Genomic DNA, 24,880 nt, shown 5'->3' with positions numbered 1-24,880 from the left:
TATTTAGGTTGTTCCAATGTAACTTTGTGAGCTTATCATTTCTGAGAATGCATGTTGTTACAGTGTGATTACCTGTAAATACCACATTAATGCAATAAATGCTCAAAATGATGTCTGTCAACCTCAATGCATTTGACAATATGTGTAACGACATTCCTCTCAACAGCGAGAAGTTCACCTTGCGTAATGTTCGCACATGCATTGACAATGCGCTGACGCATGTTGTCAGGCACTGTCAGTAGATCACGATAGCAAACATCCTTCAACTTTCCCCATAGAAAGAAATCCGGGGACGTCAGATCCGGTGAACATGTGGGCCATGGTGTGGTGCTTTGGCAACCAATCCACCTGTCATGAAATATGCTACTCAATAACACTTCAACCGCATGTGAGCTATATGCCAGACATCCACCATGTTGGAAGTACATCGCCATTCTGTCATGCAGTGAAACACCTTGTAGTAACATCAGTAGAACATTATGTAGGAATACATTGCACCATTTAGATTGCCGTTGATAAAATTGGGTCCAATTATCGTTCCTCCCAAAATGCCGCACCATACATTAACCCACAAAGGTCGCTGAAGTTCCACTTGTTGCAGCCATTGTGGATTTTCTGTTGCCCAATAGTGTCATCCAGGATATGGAGCAGCATTCATAGCACACACCCATTGGGCATTTTAATCACAACAGCGATGCACCAACACGATATTGACCTTTTCTGCAATTGGTAAACGGTCCATTTTAACATGGGCAATGTATATGAAGCAAATACTGTCCGCACTGGAGGAATGTTACTTGATACCAAATGCTTATACGTTTGTGACTATTACAGCGCCGTCTATCACAAACCTAAAAAGTGGTCCAACTAAAACATTCATATTTCTTTATGTACTACACGAATATGTAATTAAAAAAATGTAGTTAATATCCGTTTGACCTATGGCAGCGCCATCTAGCGGGCCAACCATAGCGCCATCTTGTTTCCCCCTTCAAGCTAGATGAGTTTCGTTCTTTGTAGTTTTTTTGTTTGATGCTTATTTCGTGAGATATTTGGCCCAGTCACTATCAATGGACCACCTTGTATATAAGAGAAAGCGCATTATATTTCAGACAAATAGTGGGTCTACTTACCTTCTAAAGTTACTCTCAGCATCAGAGTGCTTCCTTCCTTCTTATATAACCTACCGAAAAATGTTTGTCCAGGGTTCATTTAAATGACAAGTCATTGTAACATTATGTTGCTGTTAACTAGTTTTTTTTATTTTATTTGCATGTTCTTCTAACACATGTTAGAACCAAATACTTAACGTTTCTCCAAAAGTACACTGTGCAACTTCCTTACACTATGTTTTTGTTGTTTCTGTTGTTGTGGTCTTCAGTCCAAGGACTGGTTTGATGCAGCTCTCCATGCTACTCTATCCTGTGCAAGCCTCATCATCTCTGAGTAACTACTGAATCTGCTTACTGTATTCATCTCTTGGTCTCCCTCTATGATTTTTAACCCCCACAATTCCCTCTGGTACTAAATTGGTGAGCCTTTGATGCCTCAGAATCTGTCCTACCAAATAATCCCTTCTTTTAGTCAGGTTGTACCAGAAATTTCTCTTCTCCACAGTTCTATTCAGTACCTCCTCTCTAGTTACAAGATCTACCCATCTAACCTTCAGCATTCATCTGTAGCACCACATTTCACTAGTTTTTATTCTATTCCTGTCCAAACTGTTTATCATCCATATTTCTCTTCCATACATGACTACATTCCATACAAATACTTTCAAGAAACACTACATGACTCTTAAATCCATACCCGATGTTAACAAACTTCTTATCTTCAGAAACGTTTTTTTGCCATTGTCTTTGTACATTTTATATCCTCCCTACTGTGACCATAATCAGATACTCTGCTTCCCAAATGCAAAATTCATTTACTACTTTAAGGGTCCCATTTCCCAATCTAATTCCCTCAGCATTACCTGACTTAATTGGACTACATTCCATTGTCCTCATGTTGCTTTTGTTGATGTTCATCTTACAGCCTTCTTTCAAGTTACTGTCTGCTCTGTTCAATTGCTCTTCCAAGTCCTTTGCTGACTGTGACAGAATTGCAATGACATTGCCAAATCTCAAAGTTTTTATTTCTTCTCCCTGGGCTTTAATTCCTACTCCAAATTTTTCTTTTGTTTCCTTTACTTCTTATAGGGGACAAGCTGAGCTCACATATCACTCTTGACGTACTCTGGTTGTGTAAAGAGTACAATATAAAAATTGTAGCATTGCCCCCAAATGCAACACACCTTCTGCAGCCCACTGAATTGCCAAATAGTGCTGAAAAGGCTTCCATCATTCAACATGGCTCGGGAAACAAAACTCACTTCAGTCATCAATGATACCTTTCCCAATCACTGTTTGCAGAAGAGAAATTAAGCAACTGAGAAGGATCAAACAGTGAGGTGTAGAAGGCTGTCCTGCAGGAAAGAGCATTTCTCCAGAAGACATTCTTGCTGCCAGGCTGAACAAGCAATCCACTTAGGAGAAAGAACTAAAACTGCACAGAGTGCTCCTCACCTGACAAATACAACAATAAACAAAGAGGATACAGACAGTGACACTGATGAGACCTTGTCTTTTGTACTTTATGCAGAATCAAATGACCGTGTAACCATGGATGTTCTGGATGAGGAAGATCAATCTGAAGACACAGATTGTGCGAAGGGATGTAAGTAATTGTTACATAAGAAAGTAAACTGTATCCAGGATGAGTCACAAAAAGGACAGGTTACATGTTGTCTGCCATGGAAAAATGTGGAAATAAGTGGAAGTGGCCCAAGAAAAAGATGTTCTAGAATATGATGCAGAAGACTTTATCCAAATCATCAGCCCACCAGAACAAGTTGGTCCTCCAGGTATTTTTTATGTAAAGAAATTAGGACTGTATGAAATGCATTGAATTTTATTAGATGCCTTTTCCATTTGCAGTTTTTTTCATGATTTTGTGTCTTTAGTATCTGTTCACAATTGCTCAAACTCATTGATGTGTTCAATCTACTATCTTTATAAAAATTTTATGTTACTAATTACTTTTATGTCACTGTAATGGAGCCAATACTGGTTCAAATAAAGAGCAGAATAGTTATTTTTATTTACTGATTTTAGCCTTAACAATGACTTGTCCCAGTGTAACCCCCAACTCATGCGGTAAAATTGGGACAAAATCAGGGGGGCTCACTTGAAAAGGAATGAGTACAGAACAAAATGCCTTTCATGTTCAAAAAGATGAAGGTTAAATATGTCAAACTAACCTACATTTAGTCATTTTGCACAAAATCTTTTCAGAAAACGAGGAAAATACTAAAATCCATCGCAAAGTAGCCCAATTTATAATATTTTACTCTACTACATGCTTTACCACATATGTGTTGAAATGAATATTTCTCAATGATTTAAATTTAGTTTTGAATTAGGCACTGAAATCTTACATACTACTAATAATTACAATATGTGATGGCAACAACATGGTGAGTACAGGATGGACAAAGGTAGTAAATAACAAGGTTCTGTGAGGGCATACCATCAAACACATTGGAGAACTTCTTGAACAGTATGTAAATACCAAAAAATGATGTAAATTTAGGCTTATGTATCAAGATTTTATCTCTCTTTACAGACACTGACAAACAGTACAAGTACAGGAAAATGTATAAGTCAACAGAATGGCTCTTAATTTGTGGCATATTTTTGAATTTCCAACTGGTACAATTCCAAGATATTTAAATAATTGCTTCTGACATTTCCAAAAATTCTTTTGTATTCTGTAATCAGTTTTTGTATATTGTTTTATCCACAGTTTTTATAAATTTTGTGAAAGGGTGCATTAATGTTAATCTGAGGTATTAGAAGAAATTAGGAACTTGTTTACCAGACAGTAATATTTCCATATGAACATTCAGCAGTGTTGAATTTATTTTCTAAACATTGGAACTTAAATTAGCTACCTACAAGACACACAATATATAGAAATTAAATAGATTCATAGTTTTATGATATTGGAAGAAGTATTTCGTGTGGATGATTCTCTTCCATCTTTTTGAGGTATATTCTTTAACAGTTTTTGTGATATGATTTTTCAATGCAAATTAAGGTATACAGGTTGCTTATCAGATTTTGTAATATCACTAACTAACTTATGGCATCACACTGTGCCAGAAATCCATCCGTTCCTTGTTGAGCCCTGTACCTGCTTCAAGAGTGGAGCCTATTCCTAGATAATTTGTGCTGTCTGCCTCATATTGTTTCCAGTCTTCTGTAAGTAATTCATCAGTGTCATATGGAATTGGATCACTGAAAGGAGAAAGTTCAGAATTACAGTCAAACTCTGTAATACTTTATTACTGTTGTTTATAATAGGAAGTAAGCTTAAGACTTTATGTATCTTTCCCAATTTTATAATAGTTTGTAAAAATTTGTGCAGAAAGCTCCCTTTGTAACACTGACAATACTGAATCAATATTAGATCCTCAGTCTCTGTAAATATTATGTAAATACTTTTATAATTTAGATTTTACTACATTTGCAATTTGAAATCTGCAACATTGTGAAATAGCAAAGTGTCTTTTAAGAGCCGATGTCATGTAAAAGCTGAGTAGAATTATATATTAGAACAGCAATTCTAAATTTGTACTAGTTTGGTTACTGATGGTTACAAATTCAGCGTAATCTGTTGAACTGTTTTTCCTTGCCTGTGATGTGAATATAAATGAATCAATGAAAACAACAGTTGCAAATCACTGAAATGTCAAGTTACAGTGGGTAGTTACAATTTACTCAATTCTTGACACAAAGCAAAAACTGTCGAATCTGAAAAATATTAAAGTGTAGTCCTGAAATACATTACTTCCCTTGTGATTGTTGGGATACATACTTTTTGTACTGTTTATTTATTAATTTGTACATGACATGTTGTGGGTACATAGACTGTACAGTAAGATGTCAGTCAGTATTTGACAGAGTGCTATTTCTATCATTATAAAACATCATTAATTATTTAGAGCTACAATTCAGATTATTGGTGCATTGTTATTAGAACTGGACCAATGGTTATAATGCTACTATACTTTCAGTTCATAATAATGGTACATTATTATTTGTATTTGTACAGAACATTATTGTTTATCAAAGAATAGTTTCAGACTTGTAAGCAATAGTTAATTAGATAGGCCATCAGTGCAGCTTTGAATCCTGTAATACTCTTTACAGAATGTGTGTTACTCAGTAATTTGTGTGTGTGTGTGTGTGTGTGTGTGTGTGTGTGTGTGTGTGTGTGTGTGTGTGAGAGAGAGAGAGAGAGAGAGAGAGAGAGAGAGAGAGAGAGAGTGTTGCAGAACTCCATTTTGGAAGAGCTTAATTTTTGTTCAGTACATATGGAGACCCATTTTTTGCCTCCTATTGTGGACATGTACAACTTTGTTTCTGAGGAAGATTGCAGGATTTTCAGTCACGTACTGCTTTACGAATACTATGGTTTTATGTATGTGCAAGTATGGAAGTTGAAGGATTTGCAGTTTTTTGGAGAAAGGCTTGTAATATTTTCCTTGTGTGGTCCATTTTATGATTCTTATGAGTCTTTTTTTTGCATTGTGTTTAGCTTAATGCTGTTTGGAGAAGCTCGCAATAAAATAACTCCGTATGTCAGAAGTGACAGAACATTTGCATAGCACGCACTTTTTAGACAGTCTTTGCTGCAGCAGTTATCAAGCATCCTCACCACAGAACGTGAAGTGCTCAATTTCTTTTTGTGAGGTTGTCAGTATGAGTTTCCAACCTGCAGAACCCAAAAAACTTTGTTAGGTCAACTCTTTTTACAGCTTTGTTAGACAACTGGATATTTACATTTCATGGAACCTTTTCGTTGACATTATATAAGTTGAGTGCTACAGTTTTTCCTATATTTATGATTAGCTTATTGCATGTGAAACATTCTTCTATGCTATTCATTGGCTTTGTTGTATTTTCTTGTAATAATTTTGTGCACTGATGAGAAAGCTTGTGTCATCAGCAGACCGATAAGCATTTTGACAATAAATGTTTGTTTGTAGGTCATTTGTACAGGAGGAACAGTGCTGGTCCCAGTACTGATCCTTGAGGAACACCATGTTCACCTCTTGGTAACATGAGAAAGTGGGTGATTTTGTTGTATTCATTGTGTTGTATTTCCACTGTTTCTTTATGTCTACAAAGCCATGACCTGACCCTTCACAGCGGTGCTTCTGATGCCATGTTAATTCAATTTCTGTAGTAGCTTCTCATGATCTATAATACTGAATGTCTTCAACAAGTCAGGACATAAACCAGTAACATATTTGACACTGTCCAGTTTCTGGTAAATTCCACTCAGGAATTCATAGATAGCAGGGTCAGTTGGGCAGTTTTTTTCAATCTACACTGTGCTGTGGACATAATTTGCTCTTTTTGCATAAAGCCTGTAGACGTTTGTGCAAGAAATTATCTAAAATTTTTGAAAAGTCAAACAATAAGGCAATTGGTCTGTTATTGCCAACTACTTCTACATTTCCTTTTTTTGTATATCAGTTTCAATTTAGCAGTTTTTAGACAGGACAAGAGTGTTGCTGATGCCAGTGAACTATTTTTGCATAATTATACCAGTGATTTTACAAGAGCTCACTACACATTTTTTTCTTATTTTTTCAGGTATGCCAGGTACTACTGAAACCTGTTTCATTTTTAAGGTTTTTATGATGTTCAAACTTTCTTCTTCTTTCATTGGGTGCAGATACAGTGAGGTAGCAGAGCTGCTGATCCTAAATGATGAACCTCTTGCACTTTGATTGCTTGGGGTAATCATAATGATTACCTGCCCACTTATATCTGAAAAATAGCTGTTGAAGATATTTTGACTTTCCTTGGGTCTGTTATTTTCTTTTCATCTTGTCATAACTTGATGCTGGTAGTGATATTCAGAAATCTGTGGATGTGTTGTACATTTACAGATAAACAAATGATTATAATTTCAGAAAAATTGATGATTTATTCAAGAGAAAGCACTTCCTAAACTGAGCAAGTTAAAATGTGTTGGTCCACCTTTGGCCTTATGCAAACTTGGCATTGATTGACAGAGTTATTAGGTGTCCTTCTTAGGGATATCATAACAAATTCCATCCAGTTGGTGTATTAGATCATCAAAATATTGAGATAGTAGCAGGACGCTGTCCATAATGCTCCAGACGCTCTAATTGGAGACAGGTCTGGTGACCTTGCTGCCCAGTAAGGGTTTGGCAAGCATGAAGACGAGCAGTAGAAGATCTCACTGTGTGCAGGTGGACATTATCTTGCTGATGTGTAAGCCCAGAATGACTTTCCATGAAGAGCAACAAAATGGGGCATAGTATACTGTTGATGTATGGCTGTAAAGATGACAACCAAATGGGCCCTGCTATGAAAATAAATGGTGCTCCAGACCATCACTCTTCGTTTTCACACTGTATGGTGGGCAACAGTCAAACTGGCACATCTCCAGACACATTTTCAGCCTGGAATCTCAATGATTGTAATAAAATAGTCTTCAGTGATGAATTTCACTTCAAACTGAGCCCCAATGACCAGAAAAGACATGTCTGGAAATGGCCCATACAGTAGTGGGATGCCACCCTGACTGTTGCCGACCATACGGCACAACAACCATGAAGGACGGTGTGGGGTGACTTTTTTTTCATAGGATGTCAGTCAGTATTTGACAGAGTGCTATTTCTATCATTATAAAACATCATTAATTATTTAGAGCTACAATTCAGATTATTGGTGCATTGTTATTAGAACTGGACCAATGGTTATAATGCTACTATACTTTCAGTTCATAATAATGGTACATTATTATTTGTATTTGTACAGAACATTATTGTTTATCAAAGAATAGTTTCAGACTTGTAAGCAATAGTTAATTAGATAGGCCATCAGTGCAGCTTTGAATCCTGTAATACTCTTTACAGAATGTGTGTTACTCAGTAATTTGTGTGTGTGTGTGTGTGTGTGTGTGTGTGTGTGTGTGTGTGTGAGAGAGAGAGAGAGAGAGAGAGAGAGAGAGAGAGAGAGAGAGAGAGAGAGTGTTGCAGAACTCCATTTTGGAAGAGCTTAATTTTTGTTCAGTACATATGGAGACCCATTTTTTGCCTCCTATTGTGGACATGTACAACTTTGTTTCTGAGGAAGATTGCAGGATTTTCAGTCACGTACTGCTTTACGAATACTATGGTTTTATGTATGTGCAAGTATGGAAGTTGAAGGATTTGCAGTTTTTTGGAGAAAGGCTTGTAATATTTTCCTTGTGTGGTCCATTTTATGATTCTTATGAGTCTTTTTTTTGCATTGTGTTTAGCTTAATGCTGTTTGGAGAAGCTCGCAATAAAATAACTCCGTATGTCAGAAGTGACAGAACATTTGCATAGCACGCACTTTTTAGACAGTCTTTGCTGCAGCAGTTATCAAGCATCCTCACCACAGAACGTGAAGTGCTCAATTTCTTTTTGTGAGGTTGTCAGTATGAGTTTCCAACCTGCAGAACCCAAAAAACTTTGTTAGGTCAACTCTTTTTACAGCTTTGTTAGACAACTGGATATTTACATTTCATGGAACCTTTTCGTTGACATTATATAAGTTGAGTGCTACAGTTTTTCCTATATTTATGATTAGCTTATTGCATGTGAAACATTCTTCTATGCTATTCATTGGCTTTGTTGTATTTTCTTGTAATAATTTTGTGCACTGATGAGAAAGCTTGTGTCATCAGCAGACCGATAAGCATTTTGACAATAAATGTTTGTTTGTAGGTCATTTGTACAGGAGGAACAGTGCTGGTCCCAGTACTGATCCTTGAGGAACACCATGTTCACCTCTTGGTAACATGAGAAAGTGGGTGATTTTGTTGTATTCATTGTGTTGTATTTCCACTGTTTCTTTATGTCTACAAAGCCATGACCTGACCCTTCACAGCGGTGCTTCTGATGCCATGTTAATTCAATTTCTGTAGTAGCTTCTCATGATCTATAATACTGAATGTCTTCAACAAGTCAGGACATAAACCAGTAACATATTTGACACTGTCCAGTTTCTGGTAAATTCCACTCAGGAATTCATAGATAGCAGGGTCAGTTGGGCAGTTTTTTTCAATCTACACTGTGCTGTGGACATAATTTGCTCTTTTTGCATAAAGCCTGTAGACGTTTGTGCAAGAAATTATCTAAAATTTTTGAAAAGTCAAACAATAAGGCAATTGGTCTGTTATTGCCAACTACTTCTACATTTCCTTTTTTTGTATATCAGTTTCAATTTAGCAGTTTTTAGACAGGACAAGAGTGTTGCTGATGCCAGTGAACTATTTTTGCATAATTATACCAGTGATTTTACAAGAGCTCACTACACATTTTTTTCTTATTTTTTCAGGTATGCCAGGTACTACTGAAACCTGTTTCATTTTTAAGGTTTTTATGATGTTCAAACTTTCTTCTTCTTTCATTGGGTGCAGATACAGTGAGGTAGCAGAGCTGCTGATCCTAAATGATGAACCTCTTGCACTTTGATTGCTTGGGGTAATCATAATGATTACCTGCCCACTTATATCTGAAAAATAGCTGTTGAAGATATTTTGACTTTCCTTGGGTCTGTTATTTTCTTTTCATCTTGTCATAACTTGATGCTGGTAGTGATATTCAGAAATCTGTGGATGTGTTGTACATTTACAGATAAACAAATGATTATAATTTCAGAAAAATTGATGATTTATTCAAGAGAAAGCACTTCCTAAACTGAGCAAGTTAAAATGTGTTGGTCCACCTTTGGCCTTATGCAAACTTGGCATTGATTGACAGAGTTATTAGGTGTCCTTCTTAGGGATATCATAACAAATTCCATCCAGTTGGTGTATTAGATCATCAAAATATTGAGATAGTAGCAGGACGCTGTCCATAATGCTCCAGACGCTCTAATTGGAGACAGGTCTGGTGACCTTGCTGCCCAGTAAGGGTTTGGCAAGCATGAAGACGAGCAGTAGAAGATCTCACTGTGTGCAGGTGGACATTATCTTGCTGATGTGTAAGCCCAGAATGACTTTCCATGAAGAGCAACAAAATGGGGCATAGTATACTGTTGATGTATGGCTGTAAAGATGACAACCAAATGGGCCCTGCTATGAAAATAAATGGTGCTCCAGACCATCACTCTTCGTTTTCACACTGTATGGTGGGCAACAGTCAAACTGGCACATCTCCAGACACATTTTCAGCCTGGAATCTCAATGATTGTAATAAAATAGTCTTCAGTGATGAATTTCACTTCAAACTGAGCCCCAATGACCAGAAAAGACATGTCTGGAAATGGCCCATACAGTAGTGGGATGCCACCCTGACTGTTGCCGACCATACGGCACAACAACCATGAAGGACGGTGTGGGGTGACTTTTTTTTCATAGGAGAACCCCTTTTTTGTCATCTGTGGCACCCATACAGCACAACAGGATGTTGACAATATTCTGTACCCACTTTTGCTTCCCTTCATGGCAAGCTATCCTGGGCTTACATTTCCGCAGATTGAGACCCACCTGAATATTGTTAGGGTTTCTACTGCTTCTCGCTATGCTTGCCAAACTCTAACTTGGCCAGAAATTTCACTGGATCTCTCTTCGAGTGAGAATATTTGGTGCATTATGGACAGGGCCCTCCAACCAGCCATGAATTTTTACTATCTAATGTACCAATTGCACAGAAGTTGGCACAATATGCATCAGGAGGACATTCAACAACTTGATCGATAAGTGCCAAGTCAAGTAACTGCTTGTTTGAGGGTTAGAGGTAGACCAATGCATTATTGATCTGCTTAATTTGTGAAATCCTTTCCAATAAATCACCTAATTTTCCTGAAATTATAATAATTGGTTTTGCTGTACATGTACATCACATCTTGTGATTTCCATCCTATTTGGAAAATAACCTTTTTTTGTCTTGGAATGTATTTGTTTTCTTAACAGTTTTTTAAAGTATTGTCTTGGATTTTCTGCAGTAGGCAAGAAATTCATCACACACCCACTGTATCTTTAAAATATCATATACTTTTATTGTTTTTTGCTTGAGATCTTAATTCCGGCTGTTATCCAAAACTTGTTTTTGTTATTAAATCTCAATGTGTGTTTCTTAATTGGGAACACATGTTCGAGTAGTTAGTAAATATTTACACAAATCTGTTGTACTTTTCACATGTGCTGCAATTATAATATACTTCATTCCATGTTTCCTTAGCTAACAGTTGTCTGAGGATACTTATAATTTTTTCACGTAGGATTCATTCTTCTTTAACTAATTGTGTTTGCATTGTGGTTTTGGGTTTAGTATGGAAAGCAATATACTCCCTGTTATTGTCACTAAATCTCATATTTATGGATTCAGCTCAATAGTGGTATACGTGGTTTTAGTAATTCTAGTGGGAATGTTTATATTGGTCTATAAATTACAGATTGAAATTATGGTCATGAGATTTTTGCTTTTCATTTGAGTTTTGCTGGAAATTTATGTTAAAATGACCACATACTGTTAAATCTTTTTTTATTAGCTTTAAATTTACTGAGCGCACTGTCTAGTTTCGTAAGAGTGTATGTAAGACCCCATCTGGACTTCTGTAGAGGCAAATTATAACTATTTTTATCAAAGCAGTTTCTATAGCTGAAATTTCAAAGTCTTTCTCCTTTCATTATTATTGTTACACATTTCTGAAAAAGATGAAGCTACAACTACAGGCTAATTGAATTGTATATGTGAAATGCTTTGAGCTACATTTTGTAACATTATTGTTAGGAACCGGACAACAGATGGAAAAGTATGGAGTTTCTGTTTAATGTTGCACTGACACTGAGGCTATTGGAAGTTGCGAATGACACTATTACAATCAAATGTACTAAGTAAGGCATCAGATCTAACACATTACATTAATTCAACAATATGGAAAAGATAGGTTGGTACTAATCACGTGAGAAAGGGCCTAAATGAGAATATTTGGAGCATTATGGGCATGACTCTCCAACCAGCTCAGGATTTTGACTGTCTAATTGCTTATTTTAGTTACTTCCATGCACTGTTGTTGTATGGCATAGTTTCCTGGGATAATCAGCCACTTTCCAAAAAAAATATTCATTACCCAAAAGAGAATTATTAGGGTAATGAGTGGAATCCTGCCTAGACATTCTTGTAGAAACCTTATTAGGAAATTGACAACTACATGCCAATATATCTACTCTCTGTTATGTTTCATTGGAAAAAGTGAGCAACTACACAAAACCAATGATTCATACCATACTCACAATGTCAAAAGGAAGATGGACCTCCATTATGAATTAAAACACCTTAGTATTGTACAAAACGGAGTCCATTACATGAGCTGCAAGGTGTTCAATACTCTCCCACCATCACTGAAATCACTTTCCCACAAGATTCCCAAATGTAAATAACAGCTTAAACACTATCTAATAGACAGTTCCATGTATTGGGTTGAAGCATATATAAATCGTATTCACTCCAATTGATTTTTTTCTTTTAATTAAATCTGATGTAGACTTACGCATTATGATAGTTAGAATCATTGTTAACATTACTAAGTCTTTTGTGTAGCTATTAGGATCTACCTTTATTTTAACTTTTTTAAGTGTAGTTTTGTCCTTACATGTTAATGTGTATTTTGTCTTATATCTCCTCTTTCGAGAGGGTTTTTTATGTGTTCCTTTTTTATAATTTCTAATAATCTGACATGTCCTACATCCATGCAAATCTCTTGCTGTATTGGATTGATGGGATCTAAATTAATAAATAAATAAAATTGAATGGAATTTGTCACAATACCTATAATGAGGGCATTCAACAACTTGACCAATCAATGCAAAGCCAAATAACTGCTTGCATAAGGCCAGACGGGTTAAGTCACAGACAGGCACAATGAAAAAGACTTGTAAAATATTAAGCTTTCAGATGAAGTCTTTCTTCCAAAACAGGTAACTCTGTGTGAATCCTTAATATTTCAGCAGTCTTCTACACTGTGCTTTTCTGCAATTCAATGCCTCCTCTCCTCCTCTATGTGGCAAGTAACAATTAATCCTTCCCATATTGCTGTTATTCCATCCAAGACTTTCCATTATTTGACATTATGTAAGTTCATCAGCTTTGGTGTATTGTCTTCAAGAATTTCAGTATCTTAGAAGCAATGGGCAAGAAGACATATTCTTTATAGTGTAACTGTAGGCAATTGAAGGTATAGATTAAGAAGAATAAGAGAACACTATAAATTAGAATGTTAATGATTAGAGAAGAAATTAGGCCAGTTTTTAGATGGTTGGTACTCCTAATTGGAGGGACAGAAATTAAAAATACTGTTCAGTTCCTTAGACAGTGAATACTACAAATAGGCACTTGATAAAACATGCAATCAGACTACACAGATCAGTCTAAGAAAATATACTGCTGTCTTGTTATTTCTGTAACACTGTACAAAGAAAGTGGAAATTATCAAATTGAAAAAAGAATTAGGCAAGATGATTACTTTTTGCAAGAGTATTTATTGTAATTTTAAACAACTTTTTTGAAATATTTAACTGGGATGAGAGAGCAATTCATCTTACATGATCTTAACTCATAGAAACTGAAATTCTTGTTGACATTGGTTTGAAACTTTCTGGCAGATTAAAACTGTGTGCTGGACCGAGACTCGAACTCGGGACCTTTGCCTTTCACGGGCAAGTGCTCTACCAACTGAGCTACCCAAGCACGACTCATGCCCTGTCCTCACAGCTTTACTTCTGCCAGTCTCCTGCGAACCTTGCAGAACTAGCACTCCTGAAAGAAAGGAGTGAAAATCTCGTTCTGGAAACATCCCCCAGGCTGTGGCTAAGCCATGTCTCCGCAATATCCTTTCTTTCAGGAGTGCTAGTTCTGCAAGGATCACAGGAGAGCTTCTGTAAAGTTCGGAAGATAGGAGACGAGGTACTGGCAGAAGTAAAGCTGTGAGGACAGGGCGTGAGTCATGTTTGGGTAGCTCAGTTGGTAGAGCACTTGCCCGCGAAAGGCAAAGGTCCCGAGTTCAAGTCTCGGTCCGGCACACAGTTTTAATCGGCCAGAAAGTTTCATATCAGCGCACACTCCGCTGCAGAGTGAAAATCTCATTCTGGAAACATCCCCCAGGCTGTGGCTAAGCCATGTCTCCGCAATGTCCTTTCTTTCAGGAGTGCTAGTTCTGTAAGGTTCGCAGGAGAGCTTCTGTAAAGTTTGGAATGTAGGAGGCGAGGTACTGGCAGAAGTAAAGCTGTGATGATGGGGCGTGAGTCGTGCTTGGGTAGCTCAGTTGGTAGAGCACTTGCCCGCAAAAGGCAAAGGTCCCGAGTTTGAGTCTCGGTTCGGCACACAGCTTTAATCTGCCAGAAAGTTTCATATCAGAGCACACTCCACTGCAGAGTGAAAATCTCATTATGTTGACATTGGTTTGTTTGCTTCAGCTACAGAAGAAATTCAACAAGGAACCAAAGAATTGGTTAGAACTAGTATGGTAACAGATTCATATTTGTTTTGTCATGTTGCGAGTCCTTCTAAAGATACTCAGCTTCTTCATCAGATTAAAGTATCAAATTTCATTACTTCCAATGAATAGCACCTATTTATTTATTTATTTTTTTGCTGGTGTGTTATTTGATATGAAATTATTTTAAGATCTGCAATCTGAGGTAAAATTTTCTTATTAACAATAAAACCTCCTTCTGAATATCTTCTTTGTTCTTTACTAAAAGATTCAGTGCTGAGCACAGGTCTTTATGGTCATACCAATGACTTTCTAATGACACCATAAAGTGAGGTGATCCAGAGGTTAAGGCACTATAATCGCATTTAGTAGGAAAGCTTTTCAAAGCCATCCAATTTCAGATTTAATATGCAAGAAGTGCTAACTTATTATAAGGCCTAACAAAGATCTGCCAGATCTTAAGAGCAATGTGACATATGTTAAATCTTGACAGAAAAGAGTCACACAAATTTCTGACCATATACTGACCAGTTCACTACAAACATATACCGAGAATAATATACATAAGTAGTTTATGTTATTTTCTTTTTTGTACCAGTACTAGTACGGATGTATTCATTGCCATTTTAAACATTCTAATAGAAAGTATGAGGAAAAACAGTGAATGAATGAAATGAATTACTTTACCTATATTTCACAAAATTTGTCCACAGTTGTAACAACTGCATTGCGATTCTGTATCCAGCAGAATCTGTTTCTAGTGATGTATAGTAACTCATGTATCTTCTGTCATCACCATGGGAAGCACCTGTGCAACACACACCATATTTTAAGTTGTAGCTTTATGGAAGAAGCATTCTCAAGTGAAATACTTAAAATTGAAAGAGAAAAATCAGATGGTGTAACTGACACTTTGAAGCACGTAAAATTGTTTACCTGGGAAATCAGGATATGCATTGAGAGGTCCACTGAAGGAAAACTGATAATAGTAAACAGGTTCTGAAGAATCCCTACTCATGTTTCGTACAGTGGTGTCTACTGCTTCCACAATCATAAGATCTGATATCATCTGCAAACAAATGAGATTTTCCCATATTATCCATACTTTACAATATGAAAAACAGTGAATATGATAAAACAGTACTGGATATAGTAAAACTTCTGACCATAATTAAATACAGAAGCAAATTACATGTTATTTATATTTGTCACTATTTTAACTATATTAAGAAAAGGATAGTTGCTACTCACCATACAGCAGAGACACTGAGTTGCGATAGGCACAACAAAAAGATTGTCACAAAATGAGCTGTCAGCCAACAAGGCAACAAGGCCTTTGTCAAAAAAGACAACACACACACACACACACACACACACACACACACACACACACACACACACACTCTACTCACAAACACATGACCACAGTCTCTGGCAGCTGAAGCCAGACAATGAGCAGCAGTGCATGATGGGAGAGGCAACTGTATGGTGGCAAGGAGGAGGCTGGGGTGGGTGGGAATGGGGAGGGATAGCAGGACATGGGTGGGGGATGTGAAATGCTGTTAGTGGGAGCATGCAGGGACAAGGTGGGGAGAGGGTAGTGCATCTAGGTGCTGTCAGGTGGGGGAGAGAGGGGGTAGCGGAAATAGAAAGAAGTAAAAAGACTGGGTGCACTGGTGGAATAGAGGGCTGCGTAGTGTGTCAGTGGGAACAGGGAAGGGGTTAGATGGGTAAGGACAATGACTAATGAAGTTTGAGGCCAGGAGGATTACCAGATCATATGATATATTGCAGGAAGAGATACCACATGTATAGTTCAGGAAATCTGGTGTTGGTGGGAAGGATCCAGATGGCATAGGCTGTGAATCAGTCATCGAAATGAATTATGTCATGTTGGGCTGCATCATCAGCAACAAGATGGTCCAGTTGTTTCTTGGTCACAGTTAGTCAGTAGCCATTCATGCAGACAGACAGACAGCTTGTTGGTTGTCATGCCATCGTAGCATGCAGCACAGTATTTGCAGCTTATCTTGTAGATCACATGGTTGCTTTCAGAGGTAATCCTGCCTTTGATGGGATATGTGATGTCTATTACTGGTCTGGAGTAGGTGGTGTAGGAGGATGCATGGGACAAGTCTTGCATCTAGGTCTATTACAGGGATATGAGCCATGAGGCAAGGGGTTGGGAGCAGGGGTTGTGTAGGGATGGATGAGGATATTTTGTAGGTTTGGTGGGTGGTGGAATACCACTGTGGGAGGAGTGATAAGGATAGTGACTTCATGTTGATTTACAGGGTGCAAAAGTAAATGTACCATATGCTATATAGGACGATAAGCATTCAACAGAAATGAGAAGAACATTGGTTGTACCTTGAGGAAACGTAGTAAGACCGTTAGTGTTCTCAACAATCATAAACAGTTATCAGATAGAGACAGCAGAACAATCAGAGTGTTTGCTGATGATGCTGTTGTCTACAGAAAAGTATCATTCCTGGATGCTTTCAAGGAATAATGTAAACAATACTTCATTTTGGTGTAATGAATAGATGCTCTATTTAAATATGGATAAATGTAAGATAATGCCCATAGAGAAGGAAAAGAAACCAAAGGTGTTCAGTTACAACATTAGTGATGAATTTCTGGATTCTCTCAGTGTTTAAATATGTTGATTTCATTTCATATCATTTTGTAGTAATATTGGGATGTATGATATGAAATGAGATCAACATATAACATCAGATGCAGGGAGGGAATCAGAAGGCTTTGAGCTTTTAAGATAATTCTGGGACTGTGTGATGCACCTTTAAAGAAAATGCTCATTTAACATAAGTCCAACCAGTCCTAGATAACACTCAAGTTTTTGGGGTCCTTGGAGTCCTGATCTGTGTAACCAATAAAAAATTAGAGCACAGATGCTCAGACAACTTAAATGGGAATCTAGGGAAGGAAGATGATGATGGTCCTGTAAAACATTTTAGGTAAATTTAGAGAACTTGTATTAGGTGAAACTGTATATCTTATGGCATCATGTTCTGGGCCAACTAGTGATTGAGAGAGAATGTGTCTGTTGCATGGAAGCACATAACAAGGATGACATGGGGTGTCCACTACATAACCCTTCGAACATACAAGGTGTGATTCAGAAGTTTCAAGACTGATTAATTTCTGAGTAGGGGAGCATGCAAAGATTGGTTCCGTTGCGTGGGGGAAGTAGTGGGGGGTCTCACAGAATGAACTGAAGCTGTGGCAGTTGCCTCTGGAATCCTGGAGGCTGCATATCACTTGCAGCATGAGTGCATGTCATTGATCTTGGTTGAAAAGTGGAAGAGGTGGAAATGGAGCAGCCATTGGAACAGTGTTATGCAATTAAGTTTTATGTGTGACTGAACAAAACTGCCATGGACACTCTCGGTATGATTCAAAAGGCCTTTAAGGAAGAAGCCATGTCCCATGCAATGGTTTTCATGTGGCACAAACATTTCAAAGATGGCCACGGGAATGTTGAAGACGATGACTGCTCTTGGAGGCCATCATCAAGCTGAACATGCAATGGTTTTCATGTGGCACAAACATTTCAAAGATGGCCACGGGAATGTTGAAGACGATGACTGCTCTTGGAGGCCATCATCAAGCTGAACATATTAAAATGTGGAGAGAGTGTGGGAACTTTTAAACAATGGCTGTTGTCAGAATGTCAGTGCTCCGACACTTGAGGGATTGAGTTCACCACGTCCACCCAGTGATCAAGGGCGATTGGATTCTCCTCCACGAGAACGCGCCCGCTCACCCGCCTAATAAATTTCTAGTTCTGAGATAAGTCTTGAAACTTTAGAATCACACCCTGTATATTTTTGAACAGTTTTACAGACATATTGACTCTTTAATGATGTAAACACTGAGGTGACAAAAGTAATGGGATGTTGATACACAAATATACAGCTGGCAGTAGTATTGTGTATGCAAGGTATAAAAGGGCGGTGTATTAGCAGAGCTGTTGCTTGCACTCAGGTGATTCATATTAAAAAGATGATGGAAATGGAAATGGAAACGTCAAGTGAAGGGGTAGAAGGTCAAAAGATCAAAGGAAAGCATCATAAGTGAAAAAAAAGAATGCACAGTTATAGGTGGTAGTGATTAGTCCTTTTGAATCACATGTAGTGCAGTTTTGTTGTCATGAGTATTATCAAGCTAGAACTAAAGAAAATATAAGCAGCAATCAAAAAGTTTCCATATGAAGGATTTGCTGCATAGTAAATGCATTGTAATGCATCTATGATGTGTGCATATAGGCACTAATTTATAGGCAAGAGATTAGTGTGGCTTTGTGTCTGTCTGATGTGTGTCTAGTAAATTCAGAAACGTGAGCTATGGTGATATTATTACTAAATGTGTCCAAACAGGACCAACATGCTATTATTACTTTCCTTGCCTCCAAAGGACAAACAATGGAGAGTGGAAAATGTGTACAAAGCAGCATGCTTGTCAGAAACCACCATTATGGAATGATGTGCGAAATTTTGTGCTGGTTGTGCTTCGACACAAGGTGGCCATCACTGATGTTGTAACACAGAAGTTGTGCAGACTGAAGTGGGACATGCTTGAACACTGACGCTATAGTCCTGATTTCTCCCAATGTGATTATCATGCCTTTGGTCATTTAAAAGATGCCTTGAAAGGTTGCTGTCAGACCAGAATATGCAGGAGGCAGTTATGGACTTCTTCACACAGCAGGACATGGTGTTTTATGAAATGGATAAATGAATTTTCTTATGAACAATACTTTTTTAATTGACTTCTCACTCTGGAACAGTAAAATTCTTACTGATATGTTATTGGGGCTGCTTATACTTAGTATATGTTCTCTCATTCTGCAATGAATCGATACTTGGCTGAAGCTGCAATGATCATATGCAGCCCATCGCATTCTGCACTTAATGGCTGAAGTCATACATAGAAATGCTTCATTAATGACTAGCAAAGAGGAAGCTAATATAAAAATGAAAATAATCAATTATTGATATTATAATGTAAATGGGTAGATAAAAATATCCACTCACCAAGTGGTGGCAGAGGAATATACACACAAAAGGATTTAACTTTTACAAGCTTTCAGAAACATACTCACGAAGGGGAACACACACACAAAAGATTTGACTCCAAAAGCTTGTAAAAGTAAAATCCTTTTTTTTGCATACGCTCCCCTGCTGCCACTTGGTGAGTGGGTTTTTTTATCTATCCTAAGAGAAAGCTAAGACAGAGGAGAAAAGGAACTGCATCTGAAGAATATTCATTAATCATAACAGCCTTAATTTCTTGCAAAATATGAATTAGTACATTTATGAACTTTAACTGTTCTCAAGAGCCAACATACTTGCTGCAGTGGTAACACAGGAATCCCATCAGATCACTTAAGTTAAGTGCTCTTAGGCTTGGCTAGCCCTTGAATGGAAAACTATCTGACTCTGCCAAGCACTGCCGGCAAAGGGTGGTGCACTGATCCCTTGTGATGCCAATTGAGGAGCTACTTCACTGAGAAGTAGCAGCGCTGGTCACAAAAACTGACAATGACTGTGAGGGTGTGGTGCTGATCACAAGCCTCTCCATATCTGCATCATGTGATGCCTATCAGTTGAGGATGACACGGTGGACAGTTGACACCCTTGGCCTTTCAATGCCTGTTTGGATGAGGAAAGAGAGAGAGAAAGAGGAAGAGGAAGGGAGAGAGAGAGAAAGAAAGAGAGAAAGAGAGAGAGAGAGAGAGAGAGAGAGAGAGAGAGAGAGAAAACTGTTCATGATATTGGTCATCATATGAATGCTACATTATTTTAATGTGTTACAGCTAAGTGTCTTCCATATCGCTTACACCTCTGCTCTTGTCTGGATGATATACCTACTCTCTTTTGAAGCAGAAGTTCTATGAAATGTCTGTGCCAGAGTTTCAGTAACTGTTGCTTTGATGGGCACTTTTTAACTTCGTCCTCCATCATCACTGCATCATATACAAGAATTTGTTTCTCACGACCATAGCACGCTCATTTACTCTAGAATCCTTGTTATTTATACTGCCTTCTTGCAGCATATGATGATACTGACTGGCCAGTTTGACAAAACTTTTTCAGATACTTTAATTGTTAAAAATCAAGTAATTTTCTTTTGGTTTAAAATATTAATTTCTGTAAAATTATAATCCATTGAATAATTTGTGGATATCCTATTAACTGATTATTTCTTTGTGAATCATAATGAAAATTACTTTAAAAATAAACAACAAAAATAATATTAAGGATTTAAACTTACAGTTGCTGTTGTGTCATTTAATTCTAGTGTTATCTCACTGTCTCCATAGTAAAACTGTCGAATCTGTGCTGATACATTCAATTGCTCTTCTCTGGTTGGAAATCGAAGCTCATGAGCAACATAGCCATCAAAGTTATCATTCAAATTCTGTATACCTTCTTCTGTTCCAAACATCTCATTTTCTGTTAATCAAAAGTAACATTATTTGTATAAATAAAAGAAAATTCCGTGTTCACTAGAATATACATGCAATTTCAGCTTATCTTTTACTTTACTGGCTAATGTAGTACTGAAGAGCAATGAAGTAGGTTAAAGTCTTGATGCGTTTGAAAGTGTTACTTCACCAGGAAGTTTCAATACAATTTATAGTCTGCTAAATGCTTCATTGAGAAACCTGCATTTAATTTATAGTTAAGCTGTTCTCCCCCGTACCATTTTTCCTGTAATGTTAGCCTAACAGTGTGTGCTAGATACCTTCTATTGTGTTTAAAAGTGTAGGCAAATGTACCAGTAGGCAGGAGCTTTGAGTCTGATTATTAGGTACAGTTTGATCGTGCAATTGCTACAGCTATTTTTGTGAAAGGCAAAGGCCTGAGTTGAGTTCCAGTCTAGCATGTTATCAAGCAATGTAAGAAAATGTATATCAGCAACTTTTTGGATGGTTTTCAAGTTTTATGACAGTAATGTAGGTAATCATTTTTTTAACTATAGTTTATGACAGACTAATATTAGTTTGTCTGGAGGTTCCTAAATAATCTGACATAAATAGAGAAATACCTGCATGTATTTAAAGTTTTGGATTGGTTCTGGGAAGGGTAAGTCAGTTTGAAAAGTCTCTCCATCAACTGGGTTGTGGGTGAGGTAATGGAATGGAGAGAAGGAGATACTAAGGTTAAATACACATTTACAAAAATTTGGATCAGCATTTATAATTTGCTATTGGTAGAAAGAAGATTTTGAAGGCTGTATTTTACAAAGAAAAAATTTCAACTGTTGGATGAAGATGCTATTCATAATCAAGAACATCAGCATCAAAAAATGAAACTTCATGGCAGATTAAAACTATGTGGCAAACTGGGATTGAAATCAGGGACTATTGCCTTTTGTGGGCAAGTGTTGTACTGACTGAGCTATCCAAGTCTGATTCACAATCCATCTTCACAACTTCACTTCCACTGTTACCTCATCTCATGCCTTCCAAACTTCTCAGGTTTGAGTCCTCATCCAGCAAACAGTTTTAAACTAACAGTTTTCAATTGGTGCACACTCCACTGTAAAGTGAAACTTTAATCTGGGGATTAACATCAAAACTAGCCACATGAATGTCTACTGAAAGTCACATAGACTGTACACACTACACAGAATAAAGTATCACATACAGATCAGTGGCCAACTGCTACTGTACGTAGAAAACGTGTGTGCCAGTGGGGCCTTGAATGATGCTCCATTATTTGGCATCTGTACACCTTGTTTCTTGGTAAAGCTGATTCTCAAAAATGAAGAGATTCTTGTCAAGGTTAAAGATAAAGTGGAACTGGATCACAATTTCACTAATTCGTGACCGACAGCAGAAGAAAATATCCACTAGTAGACAGGCCATGTGTATATGTATGTTTATATGGAGATGTTGAAGATGAAATGAAACAGATATGGATTTCAGGTAGTTCAGGATGTCATTAGTATCTCTAAGACACAAATGATGCTTATGGATAAAAGATTGCATTGTTATGATTCTTAATCTCCTCTCTACGTGATTCATGATGAAATAGTTCAGTAGTGAATGGTTGGATATCTGGCTATTCACCTGTGAACTACTTTGACTGCATTGTTGATGCTCTAAATTTGCAGTTTTACTGTAGGATTCACATACAGTATTTTAATTTTGCTTTCATACCTTCAAATGTAGCTCAGCCTAAACAAGAATTTTATCAAACCACAAACATCAAATTGAAATTATTCTCCTGTTGCTGTACTATTTCTCAATCCATTTCCCTGCAGTACTTTTGACCTCTTCTATTGCAAAATGTGTCTGTTCCTATCTCTACTATGCACTATCTCAGCTTCATGATGGGAAAGATTTGCTGTCCACTTGTCCAGTTCTGCTCCAGTAATTTTCGGTATATTGGTTTTCCTTTTGGAAATCTGTTTATTTCTGTTCCTATTATGCTTGTTTTTCAGCCTAACCATTGAGTATTTTGAACTTCCCTATCATTTTTTCTGAACTTCCAAATTCACAGGTTTCCAAACCTGCTCTGTTTTATTTCATTCCTATAAACTGCAAAAGTAACCTTGTCAAAGTTTGAAAGACACAAAATCTATGCACTAGCAAAGAATAAACGTTTTAGTTGCATTAATAGTAAAATAATTGCTGTATGTAGATTATTTAACCCACTAACTGTGCTCAATGAACTCAGTTCGAGCTGCCTGGTGATGCTGTGCAGCATACTCAATGAATGGTGCTCAGGCCTAGTGTTGGCAACATTCAGGAGTCTCTACAAAGTGTATTTAGAGTTTTACATCAGCTGATACTTTCATATTAATTTTAAACACTAGGTTGTTAACAACAATAATTGAAGTTATGAACAAATATACTGAACATTTTATAAGTTCACATTTGGGTACACTGAAACAAATTCTTGAAACATATATTGTCCAAAAATGTTTGTGTGTACATTCGCTCATCCAGTAAAAACTTCCATGAGACTGTCAAAGCAGATCAACTGTAATTGCTTATATTCATAGTATACATTCCTACTGCCAAAAGATTTGAATTGTTAACTTACAAGCACAGCTTGATTTGAGAAAATTGCACCAAAATGTGGCAGATTATGCCACACTGCAAGAAAGTGCTGTGAGGTACAGGAGTAACTAGTCAGGTGAGAACAGATAAAGGCACAAGCAACAGCCTGGTCAAGGGATTAATAAGCTAACTACTGAAAAAAAATGTTCTTTAGTGAGAATATACAGCTTTCTGTTTCACAGCAATGTGAATATGCAGAAATTTTTCATTATTAATTGTTAAATTTAATATCACCCTTAAGTTTTCTTTGAGTGCAGAACAGTAGAAATTGTTTGATTTCATTAACTTTTCATTTTATCCAAAAGAAATGTCAACTGTGTTACTGAATGTCATTTTAAATGTTTGTATTTTGTTTTCATACCTTGTGTCCTTATCAGCAATTCATAGTCGGTGACTCCCGTTAGGTAAGGAACATGAGTGTAGCGGTTTTCTGACATTATGACCCATGGCTCTTCTGTCAAGAAGGCATCTTCATGCTCTGGTTCCACGTGTGGTGCCCATACACAGATAAGAGTATTTAATCTATCCTGAAATGCATATTTATTTTCTGAATGATATTTACAGAATTTTAATGTTGTTCTACATTTCTGATCTTGAGTACTTTTTATCAACTTTCATATATTCTTTTATAGAGTACAATAAATAATAAAACAGTAGAACATTGTATAATTTGTTATGTAGTTTATAAATTTATTTGACAAAGAACTGAAGTGATTGTTGGACATACATAAAATGTATGCCACATATCACTGATTGCTATCTTAATAAACAAAGTATTACACTAATTGAGTTACATAACTATCAAAAGAAGAGGCATTTTGAGATACTACTACATACTCTAATGAAGACTCCAACACATAAAGTTTGAAAGAGATTTGATTTGGTTTAAAGTTATTTTGAAAATTTTTGTTTTATTAGTGATATTTTAGGCATACTGGTTAGACCATTGCCAAGTTATCTTGTAGCATACACCTTCAATGGCCACCATATTGCACCAATGAATTAACACTGATAAGCAACACATTTTAAGAATGCTTTCCAATTGATCTCTTTTACTACTAATTCTATAGTGTTCCCCACCTGTGGCTGAACAGATTGCATTAAGTTTGCAGTAACATTACCACAAAAATGAATACAATATTACAGTTTAAACAATGACACTAAAAGGGAACCTGCAAAACAATTAAGAACTAGATCATAATATACTTTACAATTGTTATACTATTATAAG

General features: G+C 36.9%; 1 protein-coding gene and 1 non-coding gene across 2 annotated transcripts; both read right to left on the bottom strand.

Moving 5' to 3' along the window:
- Positions 1-4,085: 4,085 nt before the first annotated feature.
- LOC124775644 (esterase E4-like) lies at positions 4,086-24,086 on the bottom strand. The gene is made up of 5 exons (XM_047250473.1): positions 24,011-24,086; positions 20,850-21,031; positions 15,489-15,621; positions 15,240-15,360; positions 4,086-4,340 (listed from the first exon to the last, which is right to left on the bottom strand). Exons 1-5 carry the CDS (start codon positions 24,084-24,086, stop codon positions 4,184-4,186), a joined length of 669 nt encoding a protein of 222 aa, XP_047106429.1. The 3' UTR covers positions 4,086-4,183.
- Positions 13,734-13,808, bottom strand: Trnas-uga. Its single transcript has one exon. It is a non-coding gene; the product is annotated as a tRNA-Ser (tRNA).
- Positions 24,087-24,880: the final 794 nt, after the last annotated feature.

Source organism: Schistocerca piceifrons, chromosome 2, assembly GCF_021461385.2.
Source record: "Schistocerca piceifrons isolate TAMUIC-IGC-003096 chromosome 2, iqSchPice1.1, whole genome shotgun sequence".
Classification (NCBI taxonomy): Eukaryota; Metazoa; Arthropoda; class Insecta; order Orthoptera; family Acrididae; genus Schistocerca; species Schistocerca piceifrons.
The sequence above is the reverse complement of the archived record's forward strand: the minus strand, read 5'-3'. Positions and strand labels throughout refer to the sequence as shown.